Here is a 23,796-nt window from a genome sequence, read left to right on the forward strand (position 1 = left end):
AGTTTACAATATGTCTTTTACCTGTAAATGGACCCTAAAAAGTATAAATATTCCACTTATCTTATACGGCTCATAAAATCTACCATATTTACAAAATTAAAATACTTTGGACCTTTTATCATTAACTCGCAGAAGCACAGCCCTTTAACTTTCTAGTTTAAATAAACAGCTAACTTATATAATATGTACATACCCAGATTTGTGTTACAGAAATCTTGAACAATGATTAAATAGATACGTAAAGTAATACGTACAAAAGAGACAACTAAAGAAAAAAAGTTTAAAAAAGAAGTTCAGTTACACAGGAAGTCTTCTAAAAATGGAGCATTGGATCTCACTTAATTTAGATTGCTTTACAATTTATCTTTTACCTGAAAATCGACCTCCAAAACTATCAATATTCTACTTATGTTGTATTGCTCATAAAATCGACAATATTTATAAAATTACAATACTCTTGACCTTTTACTATTAACTAATAAAAGAACAGCCCTTTATCTTTAGATTTCCAATAAACAGTTAACTTATATAATATGTACATAACAAAATTTGTGTTACAGAAATCGTGAATCACGATCAAATATACATGTAAATTAATCAGTCGAAAAGAGACAACTGAAGAAAAAAGGTCTTAAAAAGAAGCAGCCACACGAAGAGTCTCCTGAAATGGAGCATCGGATCTCACTAATTGAAAAATACATTCATTACAGAGATGTAAATTTTAAGTGTTATAAGTGAACAAAGAACCCAACCTTCTCTGATCACTTTTCGTGTGACTGTGCTTCTTTTTTAGGCCATTTTTCTTCGGTTGTCTCTTTAATGGACTGATTAATTTGTGCTTACCTGAGTGAATGGTAAAAGGTCAAGAGTGTTGTAATTTTGTAAATATTGTCGATTTTATGAGCCATATAAAATATGTAGTATATTGATGTAGAAACTTGCCGCAAGTAGCACAAAAAATGTCAACTATTTATCGTCTATTTATAAAATCATTTGCGGCTGGTTTATAACTGATAAAGTGACTTTACTGTAAGTAGCAATAATTGTTTTGGATTAGCGCCATCTAGCGGTCTTTATTTTTTGGTCAAAAGTGGCTCCTAAAATTCTCAATCAGAGCATTCAGGATTAGAGCCATTTAGTCAATTAAAAACCAGCCGCAACTTATAGTAAAGCTATTAAATAAAAAAATAAAAATACGTGTGTTTTTGGCGGCAAGTTAACAATCCATCTTATGCTTGAAAATTTATCTTTAAAAGTACAAACACATAGCAGGTCGATTTTTTGGTAAAAAATAGATTGTTAACTTGCTGCCTAAAACACATGTATTGTTATTTTTTTATTTTATAGCTTCATCATAAGTTGCGGCTGGTTTGTAATAGACTAAATGGCTCTAATTAAAAATGCTCTGATTAAGAATTTTAGGAGCCACTTTTGGCCAAAAAATTAAGACCGCTAGATGGCGCTGATCCAAATAACTTGTGGGGACCCTCACTACCACATGGTCACTACTGCTCTCCGTCTTTCTCCAACCATTCGCTAGGGGTCCAACCATTGAAGTTAACCTACTCGCAAGTGCCCGGATTTTCATGTTGGTTAATTTATAAGGGCGTTTGAGATTGAGCTAGGGTACCCCCACCAATAAAGGTGTTTAAGGCAGGGAGCACGTCATCAGCCTTACTGATGAGTCCTGGCGTGCTCCCGGGACGAAACATCACACAATCTTTTCTCTCTTATCATGGCATCACTCGATCGCCATATTGGTGACCCCGAAAATTTGAACATATGCAACCTTCTAATAGCATCTCCGTATTCTCTACGCCTCGGGACAGCAACTAGCTTCCTTCCTCTCTTTCTCCGATATGACCTCTGGTCTCGGTCGTGGCTAGAGCTTCTGCTCGCCTCTCTCTAGGACTCTACAAGAGCGTGGAGGATTCAGAGATCTACCCTATCAACTTCTTTCTCCCCTATCTTGCCTTCTGTTAATACACCACATCTTGCACGTCATACACACGTTACCGCGTACTTCTCACATATCGTCACTACTCCTTCATTCGGCCATTCCGGCGTCGTAACTGGAAGGGAAGTGTGTGTGGGAACCCTCACTACCACATGGTCACTACTGCTCTCCGTCTTTCTCCAACCATCCGCTAGGGGTCCAACCATTGAAGTTAACCTACTCGCAAGTGCCCGGATTTTCATGTTGGTTAATTTATAAGGGCGTTTAATATTGAGCTAGGGTACCCCCACCAATATAGGTGTCTAAGGCAGGGAGCATGTCATCAGCCTTACTGATGAGTCCTGGCGTGCTCCCGGGACGAAACATCACACATTTTTTTTTCTCTTATCATGGCATCACTTGATCGCCATAAACTATTGCTATTTACAGCAAAGTCATTTTGATAATTACAAACCAGCCGCATCTAATTTTATAGATAGATAATAGAAAGTTAACGTGGTTTATGCTGTTTGCGGCAAGTTTACAATTTATTTTACACTTAAAAGTCGACCTCTCAAAATAGAGATATTCATATGGTTTAATGAAATCGACTATATGGCATTACTTAGTAGTAATTTCTTTAATTACTACACATAACTTCAAGTACATCTTACACCGTGCTCTCTTTACCAGAATGATAAAATCAGAGGCTGTTAAGTTACGTATAGGTCGTGGTGGTAACGCCGCTTGGGGTGTTTTCCGCAATCGTCGTCAACAGCAAGTAATTTAAATTTGCGCTCTGTACGTGACTGTCAGATCAGTAAGTCAACAAGACAACAAATATATTTCGTAATCTGCACGTTAAAACAGCAGACGACGTGAAAGTCGAGAAAAAAGTGAAGATTTCATCGCTGTTGACTGTCGTCTGCTATTTTAACTGGCCAGATTACGGAACAGAGCGCCAGTTAATTCAAGGTAGTTAACTTATCGACTTGATGGTAGCGTAGAGCGCAACCTTAAATTACTTGCTGGTGACGATTGTGGAAAACACCCATTAAGTGAATGTTGAAGTAAACTGAAACATTTTAAAATACAAATTATTTTTCATACAAAAACCCATAAGTTTAACTGCAGACGCTAATTTAATGCCAAGTGTAGTTGCAATATTTTGATAAATGTTTCAGATTACAGTTTTGATTTTACTGTATACCCCTAATGAAAATAACTCGTAGCATCGAAGCAGCTATGAAAATGAGCGTTTCTTTAAACTGTGGTATTTGAAATTTACTTATCACAAGTTAGAAAATAAAGAAAAGAAGAAAATGAATACAACAATGAGTACTTCATTGCCTACGTTTGGCAACAGTATACTGCAATTAACATTTGGGTGTACAGACTATATACTATTCAGCGGCTTACTTGGCATCAGCCTTTTAGTAGGATTTTACTTTGGTTTTTTTAGCAAACAAGATAGTGCATCTGAATATTTGTTTGGTGGAAAACACATGTCGTACATTCCTGTCTTTACAAGTATTTAAGCAAAGTATTTTTAGATCTTACATTATTTGATTTTATGTTCTGTATTGACTACTGGTGGATATATATTTTTTTAGCATCATTTTAGATTTTTGCCAAAAAAAGAATATGTGACTGTACCGTTACAAGATATTGTACCAAAAAAAGTCAAATTGTAAACATTAAAAAAACATCGCACTAAAAAATCATGAAACGAGCTCCCTTTAAAATACTATTGGTAAGTGTTTTTTCAGGTCCCATTTCTCTAACAATTTCTGAATTAATTACTGTTACTGTAAATCCTTCGTCTCAAATAGCTCATAAAAAAATTGCCCAGGCTGACAATACGGCCGAATTACTGTGAAGCACCGACAAACTGATAATTGTATGCAAGGCGTTGGTCAATACTCCCTCCAATGTCGAAATGATCATATTGGACCGAATTCTCAAAAACTGTATTGGTCCTGGACTGTTAGCTGGTTCTGTCAAATAATAGTAGCTGCCATGTACTAGCCATATACGTTGTCGATACTTAGTCAATACTTAGAGAAAAAAAAATAATTTTAACCTCAAGAGATCCTACATGTCATTTGTTTTTAATTATTTGTAGCCTAAAGTCATACTTTGTGCGGGACATACAAATTCATATATAGCATATATTTTCAAAGATATTCCAGTGATTTAAACAAATACTTATATTGAATTCTTTGCAGTAATTGTGCCATATGATCGTGCATTGCAATTTTCGTCTTACAACGGGAAGAAAGAGAAGTGAAAAAAATAACCCAAGTTTGTTTACGTAAAACTGGAAAAATGCTTTCGTATTCAACACTTATTTACAAAAACGTCTGTACAAAAGCGGGGAAGAAAATAGACAAAAATTAGAGAAAATACTGTTTTTAAAATTAATCCAGTTATAAATTGTACTGCATGGTAAATTTTGGACCAATATGATCATTTTAACAACCATACAACTACGGATCAGTATTGGCGAGCAGTATTGTCAATAATGGGTACCTACCGGTGTTGGGTCACTGTTGGGCCGTGTTGGCTTTCTTTCATGGAAGTGTGAATCAATTTTAAATTTTTTAAATCAATCACGAATTGAGGTACTATTCTTACTAACATTATTGATTTTAATCATAATTCTGAACTTCTGATCTGGCGCTCACATGTTTCCTAGCTTTGCTAACTCTGACTTTCCGGGAAGATGATTGAGAAATATTTTGCAACCGACTCAAATTTTTGTTGGAATGTGAAAGTATATGATGATGGCTGGAGCATAGCTGTCACGGATTATTTTTAAAAATCGTGACGAGAATACCTTTGTCTCAAACAATTACAACACAGTTTTGTATCCTTACACCTCTCCATTTTTTAAAACGCAGTGCTTTAAAAAAATCTCGACAGTATGAAATATCGTATAGTATCATAAAGTACTCCTTTTTAAAATAATATTTTAATTTAGGTTTTAAAAATCTAAAAATTTAATTAGTTTAGCAGTTTTTTAATGGTGAAGAACTTTGATTTCTTACTTCTTGGACAAACATTCAGTTGGGGTCCAACAAATTTTTTTTTACCACTGATAAATAAAAATCAAGAATTCATTATTTATTTATTAATTTTTAAATGATAAAAAAGATGAGATAGCAAAGATAAACTGGTCGGAAGTTACAGGTTCCCACCAAATCTAGAGATTAAAGTTTGAATACATTGAAAAAGGATTTATACTGCTAATTAATATGACATCATGTTCTACGTCTAAAAAGAAATTGGTATGGTAAAAATGGACGTTGATTCTTTAATGGAATCTCTTTACAACCCGTTAAATATTTGCATAAAAAATGTGTAACTTGTGAAACCTGGCTTTCTATGAATAATAAAAGAATGTTTTCCTCAATAATTAGACAAGTTTGTAAGCAAATTAAATACCTCAAGGACTCAAGGATATGATAGACTACAGAGTAGAAAAACAAATAAAACTGGAAAACTATAAGTACAGTACAAAGTTATGTATTTAAAAACCAAAAGATAAAATCTACAAACATTTTAAAACATAAGCTTAGTAAACATATGTTAAGAAAAAATTAATATTAGAAAGGATAACCTCAGACAAATAATATGAAGATACAAAAACTACGCATGAAAAACCCTACACGACAAAATAGTTGTGAGAGAGTAAGCTTAAAATAGTTGAGCTTACACAGATATATTTAAAACAATAAAACATAATAAAATCATAACTTAACACCTCGATGTGACTAATCACTGAAATCTTACACTATTACTAACAGAAAACTTAAATTCATTGTTATACATATTCTAGTGTAACAAGTTTCTTCAGGTATCAGATGAAGGGCAGCATACCATTATATTAACGAGGAATGTGGTTTTTTTACTAAAACAATCGTGTGCTGCCCTCCTCCAGATACCTGGAGGACGAATGCATCTTTGACGTGTTTTGAATTAATTAATTCAGGCTCGTATATATCTTCCTCTTTACCAGTTCCTAACTGACCTTCCGAGCCCATGCCCCAGGCATAGAGTGTTCCTGAAAAAAATTGTCGAGATTAATTCGTTATCGTATATTGTAGACATTAATTTTTATTTCGCATACTATAATTAGACTTACCAGTATTTGTGACGGCAAACGACTGTGCAGTACCAGCTGCCACGTCAATGCACTTTAAGTTTTCCAGCTTGGGCACTGGCATCAGCTCCTGAGCATCCTCGCATAGGCTCCCAAGGCCTAATCTTCCGTATTCCTTACGCCCAATTGTATAAACTCGTCCTTTATCGTTCACAGCGACAGTGTGATGCTGACCTGAGCTGATTTGCATCCATCTGTGTCTGCTGAATGTGTTCGAAACCTTAGGGTGTAAGGTTCTATCACATCCTTTGAGACCTAAAATTGAATGAAAAATAAGTTATTCGAATCAGGTCAAACATTTATTTTAAAAATTTTCTTATAAAAACTAACATACCGATCTGGTTATAATTATTAAGTCCGCACACGTACAGGTCGCCATTCCCTGCTTCAGCAAACGTGGAAAAGCTTCCCGCCCAGATGTTTTTAATACTGATATTCTTTTTTATGTTAAAGTGGACTTTCTCTGGGGTGAGGAGTTGGTCCTTTCCTCGTCTTGTGTGGCGGTCCACTTTCCTAATGGAAACTCTGCCGAGCTGGCCCTGCTCAGCACATCCCAATGTAAACACTGTGCCAGTGTTATCGAGTAGCACAAGATGGTCCGAACCAGATGATATTTTCAGAAATTTTTTATTTGGAAGTATGTTAGTCGGAGTCTCTTCTTTTTTTCTCGTCACCAGCCCTAATGTTCCATGCGAATCCTACAAAGTGAAATCATGTGACAATTTATTAAAATGCTTATTACTGCTACCTGAATTATTAGTTCTTAGTTTTTTTCATTATAAATTAACAAGCTTTCTCTTACCCGAAATGCTCCCCAACAATAAACCCTCCCATCTTCAAGGAGAGCGGCACTATGGGAATCACCCGCGGTTACTTGTAAAGCCCGCGCAGGTAACTCTACAAATCCCGGGGTAGATTCTCCACATTCTGTAGTGTCTCTCCCCAATGCCCCTTCGTCGTTGCAACCAAAAGTTGCAACGCGACCATCTTTGGTGAGGATTATGTTATGCATGCCTCCTCCAGCAATGGAAATTACATCTGTTAATTGCGAGACTTCCGTGAATCTTGTTTTTTCTAGGACTTCCTCTCCTAGTCCCAGCTGGCCAGTGTCCCCTTGGCCACATGTAAGTGTCGCACCACAAGTGCTCCCTTGTCGGCGGATCTCTTTAGCTACTGGATCTAAAAAATGTGAATTATCATTATCTGGGGAGTACTAGATTTTTGTTCGTCATTAATTTCACGGGACAGATTTATGGGCTTATAATGTTTGATTAACTTGTAACTTTTTACATTAGTTCGATCTAGAAAATTGTGTGAAAAACTGCATCTACGATATTATGGCAACCACAAAAAAATCCTGCGATAAGGTTCAAAATATGCAAAAAACTAGAATTCACGTACCCTCAATCTCCAATATTTCTTGTTTTTTTTTACAAGTCCTAGCCCGTTTTACGGGTATGGCTGACTTGTCTTGCGGTACTGAAGACTTTCGTTTAAGTGTGACTTTTTTTTTCGGTGGCACTGTTGAGAAATAGATAAACAAAGGGTTATTTATTTATACTTGAATGAATAATAAAGCAATAAAAGTAGCATATGTGTATGGTAATAGGTTTAAAAAATAAATTATCTAGTGAATACAGAAGTTTACACAATTGCGAAAGACCTTTCGAAGCTATGTCATTGAGCCAGTTGAACGATGACAATAAACTTATAACATAGTTTTTTAAAGAGCAACTGTAATCTACTCGTAATTTTTTATACTGATTGTAAGCTCTTTTAAGGCACAATACTGTCTTATATCAATGTAAGTGTGAAAAATACAAAAAACAATTACAATTTTGAAGAACGTGGGAGATTATCGTTGTTGAGTTGCAAATATAGGGTGAGTATAATTTCTTACCACATAATTTGTAAATATGTTTAAGTATTTGTTTGTCTAGACTTTTCGTTTCTTCTCATGTGTACAATAAAATTCGTTGTATGAATCGTAAAATAAAATTCCTTGTTAGAAAATCTGAATGAAAATTTAATATTCATGGCTCACCACATGCATTTTTTTTTTCCCTCAAATAGATTGTAATCTCAACAATTTTAAAAAATTCTTGTTTTAAGTTATGTTAATTATTTTCAATCCGAGTGAAAATTACGGGATTAAATCAAGTAGAATTACACCTATGTGCTTGAATTTCTTGATAATTTCTTAGGCAAACGGTATTGCAAATATCCGAGTTTTTCGTATATCGTTTTTTTTTATTGTTCTGTAGAGTTATGCTTAAAGTTTATTTTATCTAAGAAAACCTTAAAAAGTAGAATAAATAGTTCCAACAGAACGTCATATAATTTAACAATTTTAAGGCACACAGAAATTATTTGAAAATTTGAAGCAAGTTGAGTACAAAGATTTGTAAAATTCCGTGTTATTTAATCAGTCACTAACAATTTATCTTGTGGTTGGTACTATTTTTATTTTTATTCAACTAGCCAAAGTGATCACAGCATATGTAGGATAAAGAACTTAAGTGTAATATGTTGTAACAGGCACACTGATATGTAAGTATTGTATTACAATTGAAATCAGGTATTTACACCCAATAAGGTATTTTCACTACGTCATTTAAGATATCATGTATTATGTATATTATAAGTCATAGTGCACAAAAACTTTTGATTAGATATTGATAAAACCAATAAAACGTAAACTAGTCTTGGGTCTGGGTAGAATCCCGTGTGCGACAGGGTAATAGAGCACACAATAAGGTGAGTTTTTTTGTAATTTTTGGCTAGTACATTTGATATGTGTATGTTTAAATAGAAAAATCTAGGTTATTTCTTAACCTCCGAACGTGGTGCGTATACTATTTTTCTGTCTACCCTCACCAAAAGAGCTGATTACCTGTTTTGAAGCAGGTCAGGCATGAAGCACTTTCAGCGGGGGTGTGCAGAAAATATTTTTAAATTTCTTTGTGTTTTGATCGAAAGTATAACAGAAATTTTTATCAATAAAATTATATACCGGGTGTAGAATACGATAGTGCTGATTATTAATAAAAACTATGATTTGTAATTGATTTTTAAAAATATGGAGTCCTTTCACAATCCATACAGTTTTATAAGAAACCGTATATAGGATGGCCCTACCGTCTGGAAACGTTAGAAAAAGTACGCTGTGGACATTTCTCTTTTACTTTTTTAGGATGTGGTTGTTCAGTGCCAATCCCTATATTTGTGCAGCGTGAGGTAGAGCCTGAGCACAGAATAAACAGAGCATATCAAATTTATTTAAGTTTTTGTTTTTATTTTAAACGTCAACATTGGTTGAACTTTTCTATCTTAATTTTATGCTACAGCAGATATGTCATTTCTACGTAGTATCGATAACAGCTACGAGCAACCATCACCGTGTTGTGTATGTACCTACTACTACATCTAATAAATTTTCGATTGTCTGCAAATGGCTAGACAATGTACACGAAATCTTGACAATTAATGATCTAAATTATACTACTTTTTACTTTTTGACTAATTTTCTTTAGGATTTTTTGGTATCCAGACATTTGTTACAATATGCAAGGTATTCTTCATGTACAACTTGATGAATAATGTATTATTTACTTTAAGACTATAGCTTATTTTCAGTAGATATTGTCACTGTTACGCTTTGAAATAATTAGTTCAAGAACAATAAAAATTGTAAGCCATAATGTTAAATAGAAATATCTTCTGAAGTACCTTGACTTTTCCTTAAGATAAAATAAGTAAATCTTCCATAAGAGATGGTTAGGGATTAAAATAAATTTGATATGTGTTCTCACATAAAAGCAGGAGACAGTAAAATGACGAAAACCATTGTTACATAACGAAGAAAGAAATGCTAAACTGAATATTGTTTTTTAGAGTTCGCTTTTTTGCTTACAAGTTATATAACTGTACCCTACATTTACACTAATCGGAGTGCTCAATCGGGCAAAACGATGGCAGCTGTTTACGAAAAAAGATGTTTCAGTAGATTTCAGTGAATTAAAGAAAAATGAGTTTAAATTAGAAGACAAAGACCCGATAGTACACCACTATTTCAAAAATATTGGTATAGTAAGGAAGTTATTTCTGGACGTTACATTAAAAGACGTAGAAAAAAAAAAATAATAACTGTTATCAACAAACAAACAAACAAAAAGTACTTCATATGGGTCAAGCTCTTACTTATTTACTCAAATTGTTCCTAAAGTAATTGAAATTTGAAAAATCAATCACATTCAATAGAAAGAAAAAGTTTTATTAGTAAATGATTGATTAAAACATGTGACATTGAAAAATATTTATAAAATAGAAAAAACCAGAAACTCTGTTATCAGATGTCTGGTCAATTAACGACTGTTATTACAGTGTCTTCTTCATTTTTTTAATAGACTTAACGTTTTTTGTAAACATTTTTACAGATGTAAATAACTCATACAAAGTATCTATTTTTTACGAGTAAGATTTCACATTTTTAATAGAATCCTAATACTAATGATTAATATGTTTAACGTACATATTCAAATGACTGGAAACTATTTATTAATAATGCATAATACTAATTCCAAGTCTTATACATTTAAAAATTATTACTATAAATTTAGTAAAAGGGAATAATTTTAATCTGTGAAACTTAATTATTAAGTAAGACGTAGAAACATTAAGAAACTTTTTTTTAAATCTTACATTAACATCGTAAAATTGACGTATTGCAGATTCCAAATAGTTTATGTATGTATGAAACTTGCAGTAATCACACTTAAATTCTAGATAAATCACCTTACAAAATTTCAAAACATTTTGCCAGACAATTTTTTCGAATCGAATCACAAAAAATTTTATCGTGGTCTCTATACAAGACTATTCATTCTTGATTATGTTTAATGGAATATCTTCCAAGTAATAATTTAATTAACATTACAAAACTAGGTACTAAAAAACTATCCTACTATGATCATAAGAGCAGGGAGAGAAAATGTAAAAGAAATATAATCAATGTTGTATGTGAACGTACGTATACGTAAATATCCTTTCAAAAATATAAAGTTGTGGTGTATAATATACCTTATTACTTTTGTACAAGAATATTTCCGTTTTTATAGATGTTATAAAATAGTACGCCGTGTTTACATAGAATTAATGTGTTTACTGATTAGGAAAAAATTAAAAACTACAACAACTTTTTATACTCAAGTTCACAAAAAAGTATCGCTTGTAGTTGGAATAAATTGTTCATTTAAAATGACGTTTAAAAATAAAAAAAAAATTAGTTTAGAATTTTTTTCAACAACATTTAAAATAAATTATATCTACAGTCTAATCATAGAATTCCGTCTTAACACACCAGGCTTGTAAAGCACATAATTTAATAAGTATAGTACGCTCTATTATAGTAACATACTATATTATGTTTCCGAAACATTGGATTTTTGAAAAATCTTTGTTTTAACCCGAACCTGAATTGACTACTTTTCGAAGCCAAATCTGAGTTAACTGCTTTTTCAACTCGGATTTTAAGTTGGCTTCTTCTTCATCAACTAGGAATTGTTTATAAAAAATACAGGTGACTTGAACTGTAGCAACTTCATCACCCAATATTTTTAAGTGAGATAGTTGTATGTCACGTAACCAGGTAATGCCGGTGTGATAAGCGATCTTTAAAATAATATTGGTATTTTTTGTATAAAGAGCTGGTCTTAAGTTTATTTTATTAATGCCATGATGTTTAAAAAATTTGAAAAATTGGCAGAGTTAAGTTTTTAAAAACAAGAAAGAAAATCGATGGGCGAAGTCTTCTTAGTATACGGTTACATGTATTGTGACCATCGGTCATATAACTACATAAAAATAGACTCATTTTTGTTTGTTTGTTACAATGTAAGTTTAAAATTAGGTGCTTATAAATATCAAGCGCACTCGCGCATTAAGTAGGTAATTTTCTGGGAGCTTGCTACGCAGCACATCCCGTACCGTCGCCCGCGCCGCAGTCACCAAGCCTAACGCTAGCACTACATGGGAGAATCACAATATGTGACTTGAAGCGACTACCTGTCTCTTTCTCTGGGACATCAGTATCATAAACAAGGACAGCGAAGATTCATATGCCGCCCTAAAACCGAGGTTTTATGTTGCAGCTAGAAGAGAGACCTGGCACTCTAACTTTGACTCCCTTGCTTAGAAGGCTACGAGGCCTCTCTTTCCAATTAAAGAATCAAATGATAATGCTGTCAAAAATTGAGAATAATTTTAATGAAGGACTAAATAATCATAATCAAGTAAACCTTTCACAAAATTCGGATTGTAAGATTGCAAAAGTTCTAAGAAATTTAGCATTGAAATACAATTCTCCACCCACTCAGATAGACTTTTATTAAGCGAATTAAATAGCTTTTACCTTTACTACCTCTTTCGCATAAGACCTTGCTTAAGAAAAAAGAAGCAAAGCAAAATAGAAATTTTCAAATTTAATATGTCAAACAAAAATGATATGTCACAAATGGCATACTATGGAATGACAAATCAACTAAAAAAAATCATCAAACCTCAGTTACATCTGAACAAAGTGGTAAAAATACAATTTAATATGGATGGATTGCCGTTATTCAAATCCAGTTCAAAAGAATTCTGACCTATTGTGTGCAGAGTATCCATTTCATATAGCTGTACAATAAAATTTCGGAAAACCTAAGTCAATTGGATCACATTTTTTAAAATTCACGGAAATATTATGCGATGAACTTACTAACTGAAATGAGATAAATAAAGCATTTTTAAGTTGTCATCATGTGTTTTGTCTGTTACCGTCCGGCTAGATCTTTAATTAAATGTATTAAAAACCATTGTGATTGTTCGAGTTGCGAGCACTGCATTGAAAGTGGTATTTACTATAAAAAAAAGTTATAATTCCTTATTTAGAAAAACCCCTTAGGACAGATAAATAATTTCATGACAATCAGGACCGTTAAAATTATATAGGTATTTCTCCATTGAAAACAATTTCTCAAGTCGACATGATTTACCATTTTGTCTTGGACTTCATGTATCTCTGTCGTATTGGAGTCACGAAAAAATTATTAGAAACTTGGGACTCGAGAAAAAAACAAACTAGATCGTGAAATAATATTAAGATTATCTGGCCACTTTTGTAATATTGGTAGCCCCAGGTACCTCGCGAATTCCAGAGAGCTACGTGTTCTTTAGGTGAACGAGGAACGTGGAATGCGTGTGAATTCAGATTTTCTTTTTATGTATTGTGGGTCGGTTGTGTTAAAAGATCTCTTACCAATCGAGCTTTATAAAACTTTTTTATTATTACTTGTTTCAACTAGAATCTTCAACTGTCACGAATTGTATGACAAATACTTGAATCACGTAAGAATATATTCAAAAATTTTTGTTAAACCCATCGCTAAAATTTTTGGGCAAGAAGTTATAACTTCTAACATGTGCAGTTTGATGCTACTATAGCTGACGATGTCGAATACATAAATTGCCCGTTATCGGACATTTTAGCGTTTTGCTTCGAAAATAAATTAGAAAAATTTAAAAATGACATAAATAGTGCGAATAGACCATGGGCACAAGTGAGTATTAGTTTATAGCAGCATTTACAAAATATTTTTATAGACTCAAAAGCTTTTTAAATATTGCAGCACAAAAAATTCACCGATAACATAATAATCGAGCAGCTTAACTGTTTAATTTTTTTTTATCACAAACAAGCCATTAGATAACGTTGGATTTACAAAAAAAAACAAATTATTTAAATCGAAAAAATTTACTCTACAAATAAACTAAAGAGTAATGATATATACCTGTCTGGCAAAACGTTTATGATAAAAGGCAGTGCTTTTTATTGTCCAGATTGTCCAACAAAATCTTCTATACTGAACATTTTTGAAGTGAAAGAGTCTGATGTGAATATTAATGATTTAAGTAATGATGAAGAGAACATAAATGTGAAAAAAAATTCCAAAAATATTATTTGTAAATTAAGATGTTTGATTAAAAAAATTCGTCGGAATAAAACCTTGAATATGCAATTAAAAAATTCATGCAGAGATTTAAACATAAAATACGTTAAACCGACTTTAGATGTTAGAGCTATACATGGAATAGCACAAGCGATCTCATCGACACTGCGCTACACCTAAAATTAGCTATAAATATGATTCTTATGAATGTTTTAGAATTTCAAGAGTATCACTTAAGCAATTCTGATTGGGATTTCTTACAGGACTTAGTATCTTATTTATAATACTTTCAGCAGGCAACTGCGATAATTTCCAATCTGGTTTGGATAAGTTAGCTAAGCATTATCGCAAATGTAACTGGATGTATATTGTTTTTTTAATTTTGGAAACGTGTCATAAGTATAAGGGTTTCGATGAAACTGCGTGGAGTAAAAAGTTAAAAAAAGTAGCTTTACAAAAATCTGAAACCATTTACAAAAAAGACTATTATAATGTGTATACGAAAAATTTTATTCAAAATTATACTGCAACAAACGAACCGAAAAATAACTACTTAGATTTAAGGTCAGTGTACTCTGTTAAAATAGACAACAGTGAAATTAGAAAATCGAAATTAATAACTACTGTGACAGGCTCAGGGTTCCCGCGAAAAATCCTATGTTACAATAGTTAAAAGAAGTGAAACAAGAGTGAATTCCTATTTTATCAAAGATGGCCAGAGATTTTCTTGCCATCATGCCAAGTTCAGTTCCAGTTGAGCGGCTGTTTTATGCAGCCTCTGATCTTGTCACAGTAAAACGATGTTCTTTAAGCTATGTTTCTATTCGAGTCATACGGTGTATTTCCTGGATAAAAAGCGAATTTAAACAAAAAATTAGCAAAGTACCGTTGTAGAAAACTAACAACAAAACTAAAATTTCTTCAATATAAAAATATATTTTGTCGTTACTTTAAAAATTTCAATAAATTATTAGGTGTAATAATATTTAATTTGATATCACAATTAATCCAGTCATCTAAATATAAGATGTTACTACATTCATAAGAATCGATGTTTCAATATATATGTCAGATCTAAAATATTTATGAAAATATATATATCTTTAAATTTATGTTAGAACTACATTCTTTATTTATTTGTTTACCGATACCTTTTATTTATCTTACTGTAGCGTACTTTTTTCATCTATCATAATTTTAATTTATAAAATATTAAAACTATGGATATTTAAAGACAAGATCAAGATTTTTTGAACAAGAACTTTTACAAGAAAAGACAATATCAAGATCACATGCACAAGAAAAACTCGAGAACAAGGCAAGACTTGATTTGTGAGTATTTGTCGATAACGATAATGAAATGCTAAAAATATCGTATTGTCTTGTCTTATGGCAGCCCTAAAAATTAAAAATGATAGATTAATTAGTTTACGAGCTGCCAAATGATCAAAAAGATTTTGTCATACCGTTTCTCCATTTAAATTTAGTAGAAATTTAGTGTATTTTTCATCATTGTAAGAAATGTGTATAAAACAAAGTTACTTTGTAAGTCATGTATATATATTTACCAAAAATTTGACCACCCACACGTTTTTTATGCAAGAAAAGTAAATACAAAAATTTTTTTTATAATTGAGTTATATTTTCCAATATAATTATTTAGAATTCATCTTTATATTGCATATTGTACGTCAAATAGTATAATTCATACTTGTTCAGTCATTTCTAATGATTGCATCTGATAAAAAAAGCCATGTTCTACTGTCAGTCAAGAAATTATGCCCAAGTATTGTAAACAGTCAGATGTCATGTAATTTTGAACATTAGAAACATTACACGAGAAACATATTTATTGTGCAGTAATTTAGACGATCATTTATTTATTGAATAACTTTAAGACGTGTGTAACATTTGCAAAGACACGTTTGTCATGACAACATGATACAAAACTTAACCACTGTCATACCAAGAAAAAGTTACGATTTTTTGGTTATTTTTTTTCTTTGATGAACCTTACTAAATTAAGGTGGCTTGGGCGATTTATCAGGTTGATCAAAACCTCCGAAATTCTGAAATTATATCAATAAAGTATACCAAATTCATTTGCGATAAGAAAATACTGGGGTTAACAACTTAATTTTTTCGCAAATCACTTCTAAAAATTCACCAATTTAACATCTACTTTTATGGACAGTGGTCACAAAATCATTTATATCTGCGAAAATCTTTGATTAATCTCAAAAATTAAAAATGGTTCTTGTGTATTTTTTTACAAAGAATCTATTGAATTCTTTAAAATATAGGGTCATGGACTTAACTTAAAAAAAAATCAGAAGAAAAGTATTAAATATTAATCTAGCTTGATTTGCAACTTCTCCAAATTTACACAATTATGATTTCACGGTACTGTTACGTAGAATAAAGGAGCTGGTAAGGAGGTGCTTCACGAAAAGAACTCAACTCGTTGGTCAATTATTTATTAGCTTCTTGAAGGCAGAGGCGTGTGTGTTTCGCGCGGTGTTTTCTACTTATCGTTCGGTCTCTTGCCTAAAAGACGCTCGAGTGCCCCGATTCGTGTCTCGCAGGGCCTTATATAAGCTCGTTCCCCGTATTGGTATCCTTTACTAGCGTTGGCTTGTTGTTACTAGGGTGAATCAGTCTGATATGCCCAGCATATGGTACGTGACAGTACTTTTCTGGGAATTTCTTGATCTTGTACTTTGGTTTTAAAATTTTTTAAATTTTATCTTCTAAAGTAAAAGGACTTTAAAGAAATTATTAAGATAAAACTGTAGGATTAAAGTTTGTGAGCAAATCAAAAACTTTGTTGCGACTACTACAGCAAAATAAACTCCACTATATGCGATAAATGATTAGTCACATTTGTTCTGATACTAATAAAACTAAAAAGTTGATTTGAAATGTGGAGGTACTAAATACTCGTTCTGAAAAATTGTTGTCCTCGTTTCTTTGTAAAACCTCATAGAATAGAATCAAACGATCATAATGTACTGTACGGGTAAGTCCAGAATCATGCGATACAATCTTACAAACGTTAGTTACGTACATATCGTCGGTTGTGTACATAAGCCACATAAACGGGCTTTTTGTAGGACATTTTACATTTTTCTAACGTAATGCCATTTAACATTTCATAATTTAATGTAAACGATATTTATTCACACGTTAATGAAATATAGTTAAGCCTTTATATGATAAAAATTAATATGAAAAGTATTTTTTATGCTGTGTGCAACACAAATATCGTGAATAAGATTTTTTCTTACATGGGTGGTGTGAATATTGAGTATATAAAGTTTTTTTTTTTTTTTTTATATTATAGTGCTCTACGTCCGGCTCCTTCAATAAGGGCACTACTATGGGCACTTAGCACTTTGGAGAAGGAAGGGAAGAGGGATGGGAGGCCTGCCATTACTGGGAGGGGGGTAGGGGGAAATTAGGCAATTATGCTGCGAGGAGGTCGCCTAAACCCTCCTCAAGGAGCATTGTGTGGTGAAAAAGCACATATGAAAAATCACAGAGGTACTTGCCCGATAAGTCGCACTGGCCGGGAATCGAACCACGGTCTCCTGCGTGTCAATCCACGACCTAGCCGACTGAGCCACCGCGCGCTCAGTATACATAGTTAATTCTGCCCTTGGGTAAAACGTACTGCTCAACCGTATAAAACTAAGAAGTAAACATGTAGAGTAAATTTGCCCTGCGTATTGTATAAATTGTCTTCTGAGTATTAGATCCCCTTATAAATTCTTTTAACTTTCATATTTAACTCTAAACTTGTGTAAAATAATAAATAATAAATAATAAAATAATAAATTTTTTGCTTACCACCACTGATACCATTATTATTTGATTCACTTTCAAAATTTCCACGTTTCTTTTAATTTTTTTTTTTTAATTTGGAGAAACTTTTTATTTCTTTTTCTGTTGGAAGAACTCATTTATTCTCATTTTCTCTTATTCTGAACTTAATTTAGAAAAAGTCCTATAAATTATTAAAGTATTTTGTTTTTTTAATTTCATCTTTTCAACTTTTTTCACATTCATTTTACACGTTTGCGTTCAAACATGAAGATGTAGATTCCGTTGTAATACAACTTTTTTGTATCATGCACTTTGCTGAAAATTGCAGTGTGGATACTTTATACAATAAAATATACATCAAAACAACGAAAATAACGTTTTCGCCCTTTTACAGAATAAATTCAAATTCTACAACAAAATGTCAAGTACAAAAGTTGTAGGACTCATGAAAATAAATCTTTTTTCTGCAGTAAGTGTTTTCCTAAGTGCCGTATTAACGAGTGAATCGATGGACATCGTTTTAAAATAGTCAAAAAACCATTTTACACCATGTAACTTTCCAACAGCACATTTTTAGATCAAGTATCTAACATGAAAATTGTAGATCTTCTTGAAATACAATTTTTTGTTCTGAACAATTTCACTTATAATATTGTTATTAAGATACTTAATATCAAAAAACTTTTAAAATGGCTGTAAAAGCAATTTTTAGTTTGAATTTAAAGTTAGTATTTTGATACTAATACTCAGTTGGATATGATAATAAAGTAATACTCAATAGGATTTTGTTATTAAAATGAATTTTTTTGCTTTGGTACCTTTAGGATTCGTCATGCTTTACATGCAAGACACAGTGTTTTGCATAAATATAGCCACTTGTTTTTTATTTATCCTAAACGCTGTAGATCTCCTCGTTAGTAGGTATGGTGTAATGTTACCGTGACATCTGACAATAAGGAAAACAGTGTCCGGCTCTACGGTGTAAACGTACCGTGCCGTCGGACAGTTAGAATTAACAATACCTTGAATTATTTTTCCTCGAGTAAACAAATTCATATCACATAAACAAACGATTTAATATGGTAAACCGTAGTCACAGTAAGTGACACTATGACAACCACAAGAACAAAGACAAAACTAGCATGGAACAAAAAATCGTAAAGTTCAATTTAATTTCAAGAAAAACTGTTGCTAATGACGAAACAAATAACTTATTCTCTGTTGACGATTATGTTTTTTATAGTGTAAAGGTTACGCTAGGAACAGTATATATTATTTTTTGAACCTCCTTAGCAAGACATATCACGTCAGAGATTAAAAGTAATTGGGTTAATTCAATGGAATCAATATGGTTAAGTTAACTCGTCCATAGTAAAAAATCAACAATTACACGATGTGTATGAAAAAAAAAAACTAATTAAGATGGAGAAAAATAATCAGAGAAAAAATAACTGTCCTATTAACTAAATAAGATGGAAATAAATAATGGATTATTGCGTAATCTAGCATGATACGGAGTAACGCTGTACTTAATTTCATTGCAACAACAAAATAGAAAGTCGTACAGTGTTTTAAGTGTCATCATTGAAAAGTATAACATTTCGACCTCACTATGGTAAAGTTCCACGTCTAAATGTCAGTATAAAAAGCCACAGTGATTTTTTTTGTAAACCGTAACTTTATTTGTATTGTTTGTAGGGCACTTTCTTATTAAATTTGCGGAGAAGTTCTAGCTATGCAATACAATTTTAATCAATACTCAAATATTTAAATAAATTATTTCGTTATTAATAAAGCCTAAAACCGTATTCATAGTGAAATAAACGGTTATTTTTAAAAAAACATAATTTTTTCTGATTATCAAAATATATGATCATTTGACTGTGTAAATTTAATGACAGTCATTGGAGATCGCCTAAAAAACTTGTATAAACAATCCAACTTTTTGCCTTTTTTTAATTGCAGATTGAATTGTTTATGAAGTATTGGGCGGATGGGTTTGATTTTTGAAATGCTATTTTTATATGTTTAGAGTAACATTTGTAAAGTTTGGTCATCCTAACTAACTTGCGACAGTAGATATTTAATAAAAAAAATTTCGCAGAATTTCGTGTTATTATTTAATTTGCAACTTATTTATTGGTTGAGGCGTATCCTTTATTTTTTAAAATTTAGAGACCTAAGTAGGCTACAACTTTTAGATAAAACGTTTTTTTGTACGACCCATAATTTTTTGAATGTTTAATGAAAAGTAAAGAAAGTCCGATTTCAGGCTCTGAATTGTTCATAACTAATTTGACTTCCAGCTCTTTTGTTTCAAATAATATATATTACTTAAAACACTATTACGATGAGATGAAAAAAAGAAAAACGTTAGGACTTTTCGATCTGAATGAACCTCCTAACATTTAATTGTACTGGTCTATGAAGTTGTGAAATGATGCCACTATTTAAATTATTACTAATTTAATCTGAAAATTATTTTAGGACAAAGGTTTTTTGTATGCTATATTTTTGATAAAGTAGGCAATTACAAAAGAATAGCTTCATGCATTAGTAATTTTTAAATTGCTGTATTTCTTAGGAAGTAATTATTAGTCCCATCTTAAAGATCGAATGCCACATAACTAAAACATTTTTATTCGTTCTGTAATTGGACGACAATTATGAAGAGCTGGGAAATTTGAAAACGAGTTTAAAAAAATATAGTTTCAAAAGCTAATATTTGAAATAATTAAAATTTTTTTCATCATACTGCGCTGAAAGTAGGAACTTTTGTCCCACTTCGCGGAACGAAAATCCCGTCTCTCGGCGCAGGATTTATGGAAAATCGTATACTTACAACCCACCCACGGGAGGAAACAAAGAATTCCTTAGATCGCATGATTATCGCCCTCGGCTTCGTCTCGGGCGTCAATTGCCTGCAATCTGAGACATTCTTTGTTTTTACTCCCTAGGTGAGTAATATACTAATAATGTAAGATAACTAATTAATTAATAACTATGGATTTACATACAGCATATGGTTATTGGAAAGAATTATTTTAAGTATCGATTTTGTTAAATCAGAGTAATAATTAACTTAAAAAATTAGTTAGCGTTGTTAAAATTATCTGGAGCTGGGTACTATTTGATTTGTTCGCACTTTTAAATTCAACTGTCATTTTTGAAATTACTATATTACTTTATAAAGTTAAGATCCTTAAGTGTTTAGTATGGTATCTAAAATTAGGAAATTGTTGATACAATCATCAGTTTGAAGAAAGAATCAGAATAATAGATAGAAAAAAATAATTCTTTTTAATTTTGACATGAAACAAAATGCAGAAAAGTTACTTTGTTCGGTTGTACGTTAAAATTAAGTAAAAGAAAAATAAAGGGCGCAAGTGCTTCTGACATAACTTTGAACGATTTCTAAAAATATATCTAGCATACATTAAAGAACTGTAAACATCACGAAGTAGCTGGTAGTATAATGTTAATGCGTGGAAAATGTACTGGTGTAAGTTACTCTTGTAGAATAATTATAGTAGGTACACCATTGCTCTATACTGCAGACTTTGACTACATCCAGTACTTTTTAATATGAATAGTATATCACTTATGAAAATAAATATGAAGAAATGCTATTTTCCTAAAAGTATAAGTGACATAATTACTTTTAATTAATATTTTGGGAAAAGCGATATCATGTTGTCTCGTTATCTGTTTCAACTGACGATTAATTTATACTTAACTAAACAAAGCATTGCTAAGTGCAGTCTCGAAAACACATCAATTTTGAAAAACAGATTAGTAAAATTAAAAAAAAATCTTATCCTTGCACAAGTTTCACAAGTATAATATTCTGTTTTCAGACGTTGGTAATTTAAAAAAATCATCTTTTAATTAAAGGTTTTTTTTGAAACACTCATTACGAATGTGCTAAATTTTTATTTTGTGTTGAGCAACAACGTGACGATGTGTGCTTTTACATTCTCCCTTACAGCAATCTTCTTGAAACATTGTAAAAAATCTCAATTTTTTCGAAATAATTTTTTAAAAACTCTCATATCAAACTGACTTACTACTGTACTACGTTCTCTAGGAGCTCTTAAAATAAATCACAGTTAGCGAAGTTCACTAACATAGTATTCACCAACAGCTTATTTATATATTTGAATCCCATATTTGATAGAAATAATACTAAAGCTAAAGGCACTTTTTAATGCAACTTACTCTAGAAAATTATGATCCATAAGACACAGACACATAGTGACTCATAGTTTCGCTGGTATTACGTAATTTTTGTGTATAACAAAGCTTTTTCTATGAAAAAGCAAAATGAAATGGTAGTTTTTGTACCTGGTGGCACATATCGCCAGCCCTGGGGGACTTCTTGTGATTGCTTTTATTGGATGCTCACCAGGTGCAAAAGCCTATTTTTTCTATTGAGGGCGCACTTAACGTCCGAATGTTTAAGAAAAAAAAACCCCTAAGGTACTAAAAGGTATTTATATGTACAGTGACTTGATAACAGTAACTTGATAATTTATTCAAGTGTGAATCTTCTAACACTGATATAAATTTTGTTTTTAAATTATTCAATTTTAGACACTAACAAATTATTAAATATTTAGAAGCATATTCTTCAGATACCAACCAATGATAAAACATTTAGAAATTTGGGACTATTGAAAATACGCAAAAGACTTTTGTTCAATAAAGTTAGAACATCAACTTAATTAAATATTATAATAACCTGTACTTACCATCAGTCTGCATAAAAACTCGTTTTACGGCTCTGGTTTTATCCTGCAATTCGACATTAGCGGGCCGTTTTCTTCCAACTTTTTTTTCCGGCTGCACTGTAAATCAAAACAAAAAATACAGGATCATTTAATAATAATTAAGTTTATAAAGGAAAGAAAAAAGGCATATATGCATTACTAATAGTTAATAAAATAAAAAAACTGGTTTACACTTACTCTTCAAAGATGCCTTTTGAAGTTTTAAAGTTGAGCCGCGAATACACTTCTAAGTAGTTCAAATAAATTTTAGTTGCTCTGAGCGAGGCAGTACTAACACTGAAGTCCAAAGCTGGTCTCTTGCCACAGTAATGCCACGTGGGGTGGAGTCAAGTTAAAATTTGTCGTGAGTGTGAGAAAAATAACACGACATCACTGTCTCAATTCACCACGTCATTGTTCGTTGTTAATAGGTGATTGGTCGCCTAGAAGCAGCCAAATGAAATTTCATCACCTGACTACAGCAAACAAATTGGTGGCTTTGTCAGGTAAGTGATGTAGTTACTAAAAAATTTCTGTTTGGGGAAAAGCGATATCATGTTATTTGTTTCAACTGATGATTATTTAACACTTAACTAGACAAAGCATTGCTGAATGCAGCCTCGAAAATACGATACGACTATAGCTTTAGTATATATGGCTGTAGACTTTCACAAGCTTCTAAATGAATTTGTTATCATCAACCGTTACACTGATAATATGGTTTTCTTGGTAATCCTCTTGGGAAATTTTTTTGTCAGTGTGTGAACGCCTGTATAAACTTAAAGTAAAGACATTAAGGGCTTTTTATGATTGTAGCCAGACTTTGCATTTTTTCCTTCATTAGTTATACAAATATTAAAATTTTGATTCTTAATATGGGGGTAAAATTCTCTATAATTAAACAGTGGGTTTTGCAAAACTACTTCTAGTAACCCAAGCTGTCTTTTATGTTCTTGATCTTGTATAACACATATGGTAATAATCATAAGCATTTGTCCAGTTGTTTTTCCTACATACTGTTTTTTAACTCTATAATACAAAAACTTGAATAATTCATTAGAAAAATACTACATTCTTGTACGCTACTGGATAGTACTCATATTTTTATTCCCT

At 31.9% G+C, this 23,796-nt stretch overlaps 2 protein-coding genes across 2 annotated transcripts in view; both read right to left on the reverse strand.

Moving 5' to 3' along the window:
• LOC149373691 (homeodomain-interacting protein kinase 2-like) overlaps positions 1-23,796 on the reverse strand; it is a 35,372-nt gene that overhangs the window by 4,836 nt on the left and 6,740 nt on the right. The gene's annotated exons all lie outside the window — the stretch shown is intronic.
• Positions 5,771-22,953, reverse strand: LOC149373692 (regulator of chromosome condensation-like). The gene is made up of 7 exons (XM_089595960.1): positions 22,882-22,953; positions 22,666-22,761; positions 7,503-7,622; positions 6,904-7,280; positions 6,436-6,799; positions 6,084-6,356; positions 5,771-6,002 (listed from the first exon to the last, which is right to left on the reverse strand). Coding segments are annotated over exons 1-7 (1,413 nt in total). The 5' UTR covers positions 22,883-22,953; the 3' UTR covers positions 5,771-5,820.

Source organism: Copidosoma floridanum, unplaced genomic scaffold (genome assembly GCF_036245765.1).
Source record: "Copidosoma floridanum isolate Cflo_tuat_1 unplaced genomic scaffold, Cflo_Japanese_pri ptg000029l, whole genome shotgun sequence".
Taxonomy (NCBI): domain Eukaryota; kingdom Metazoa; phylum Arthropoda; class Insecta; order Hymenoptera; family Encyrtidae; genus Copidosoma; species Copidosoma floridanum.

Bases quoted from the DNA above. Each gene is read 5' to 3' on its own strand.
- LOC149373692 (XM_089595960.1), bottom strand. The intron at 6,800-6,903 runs GTAAGAGAAAGC...TTCACTTTGTAG, and splicing joins ATTGTTGGGGAGCATTTCGG to GATTCGCATGGAACATTAGG. The intron at 6,003-6,083 runs GTAAGTCTAATT...AATTTTTTTCAG, and splicing joins GTTTGCCGTCACAAATACTG to GAACACTCTATGCCTGGGGC.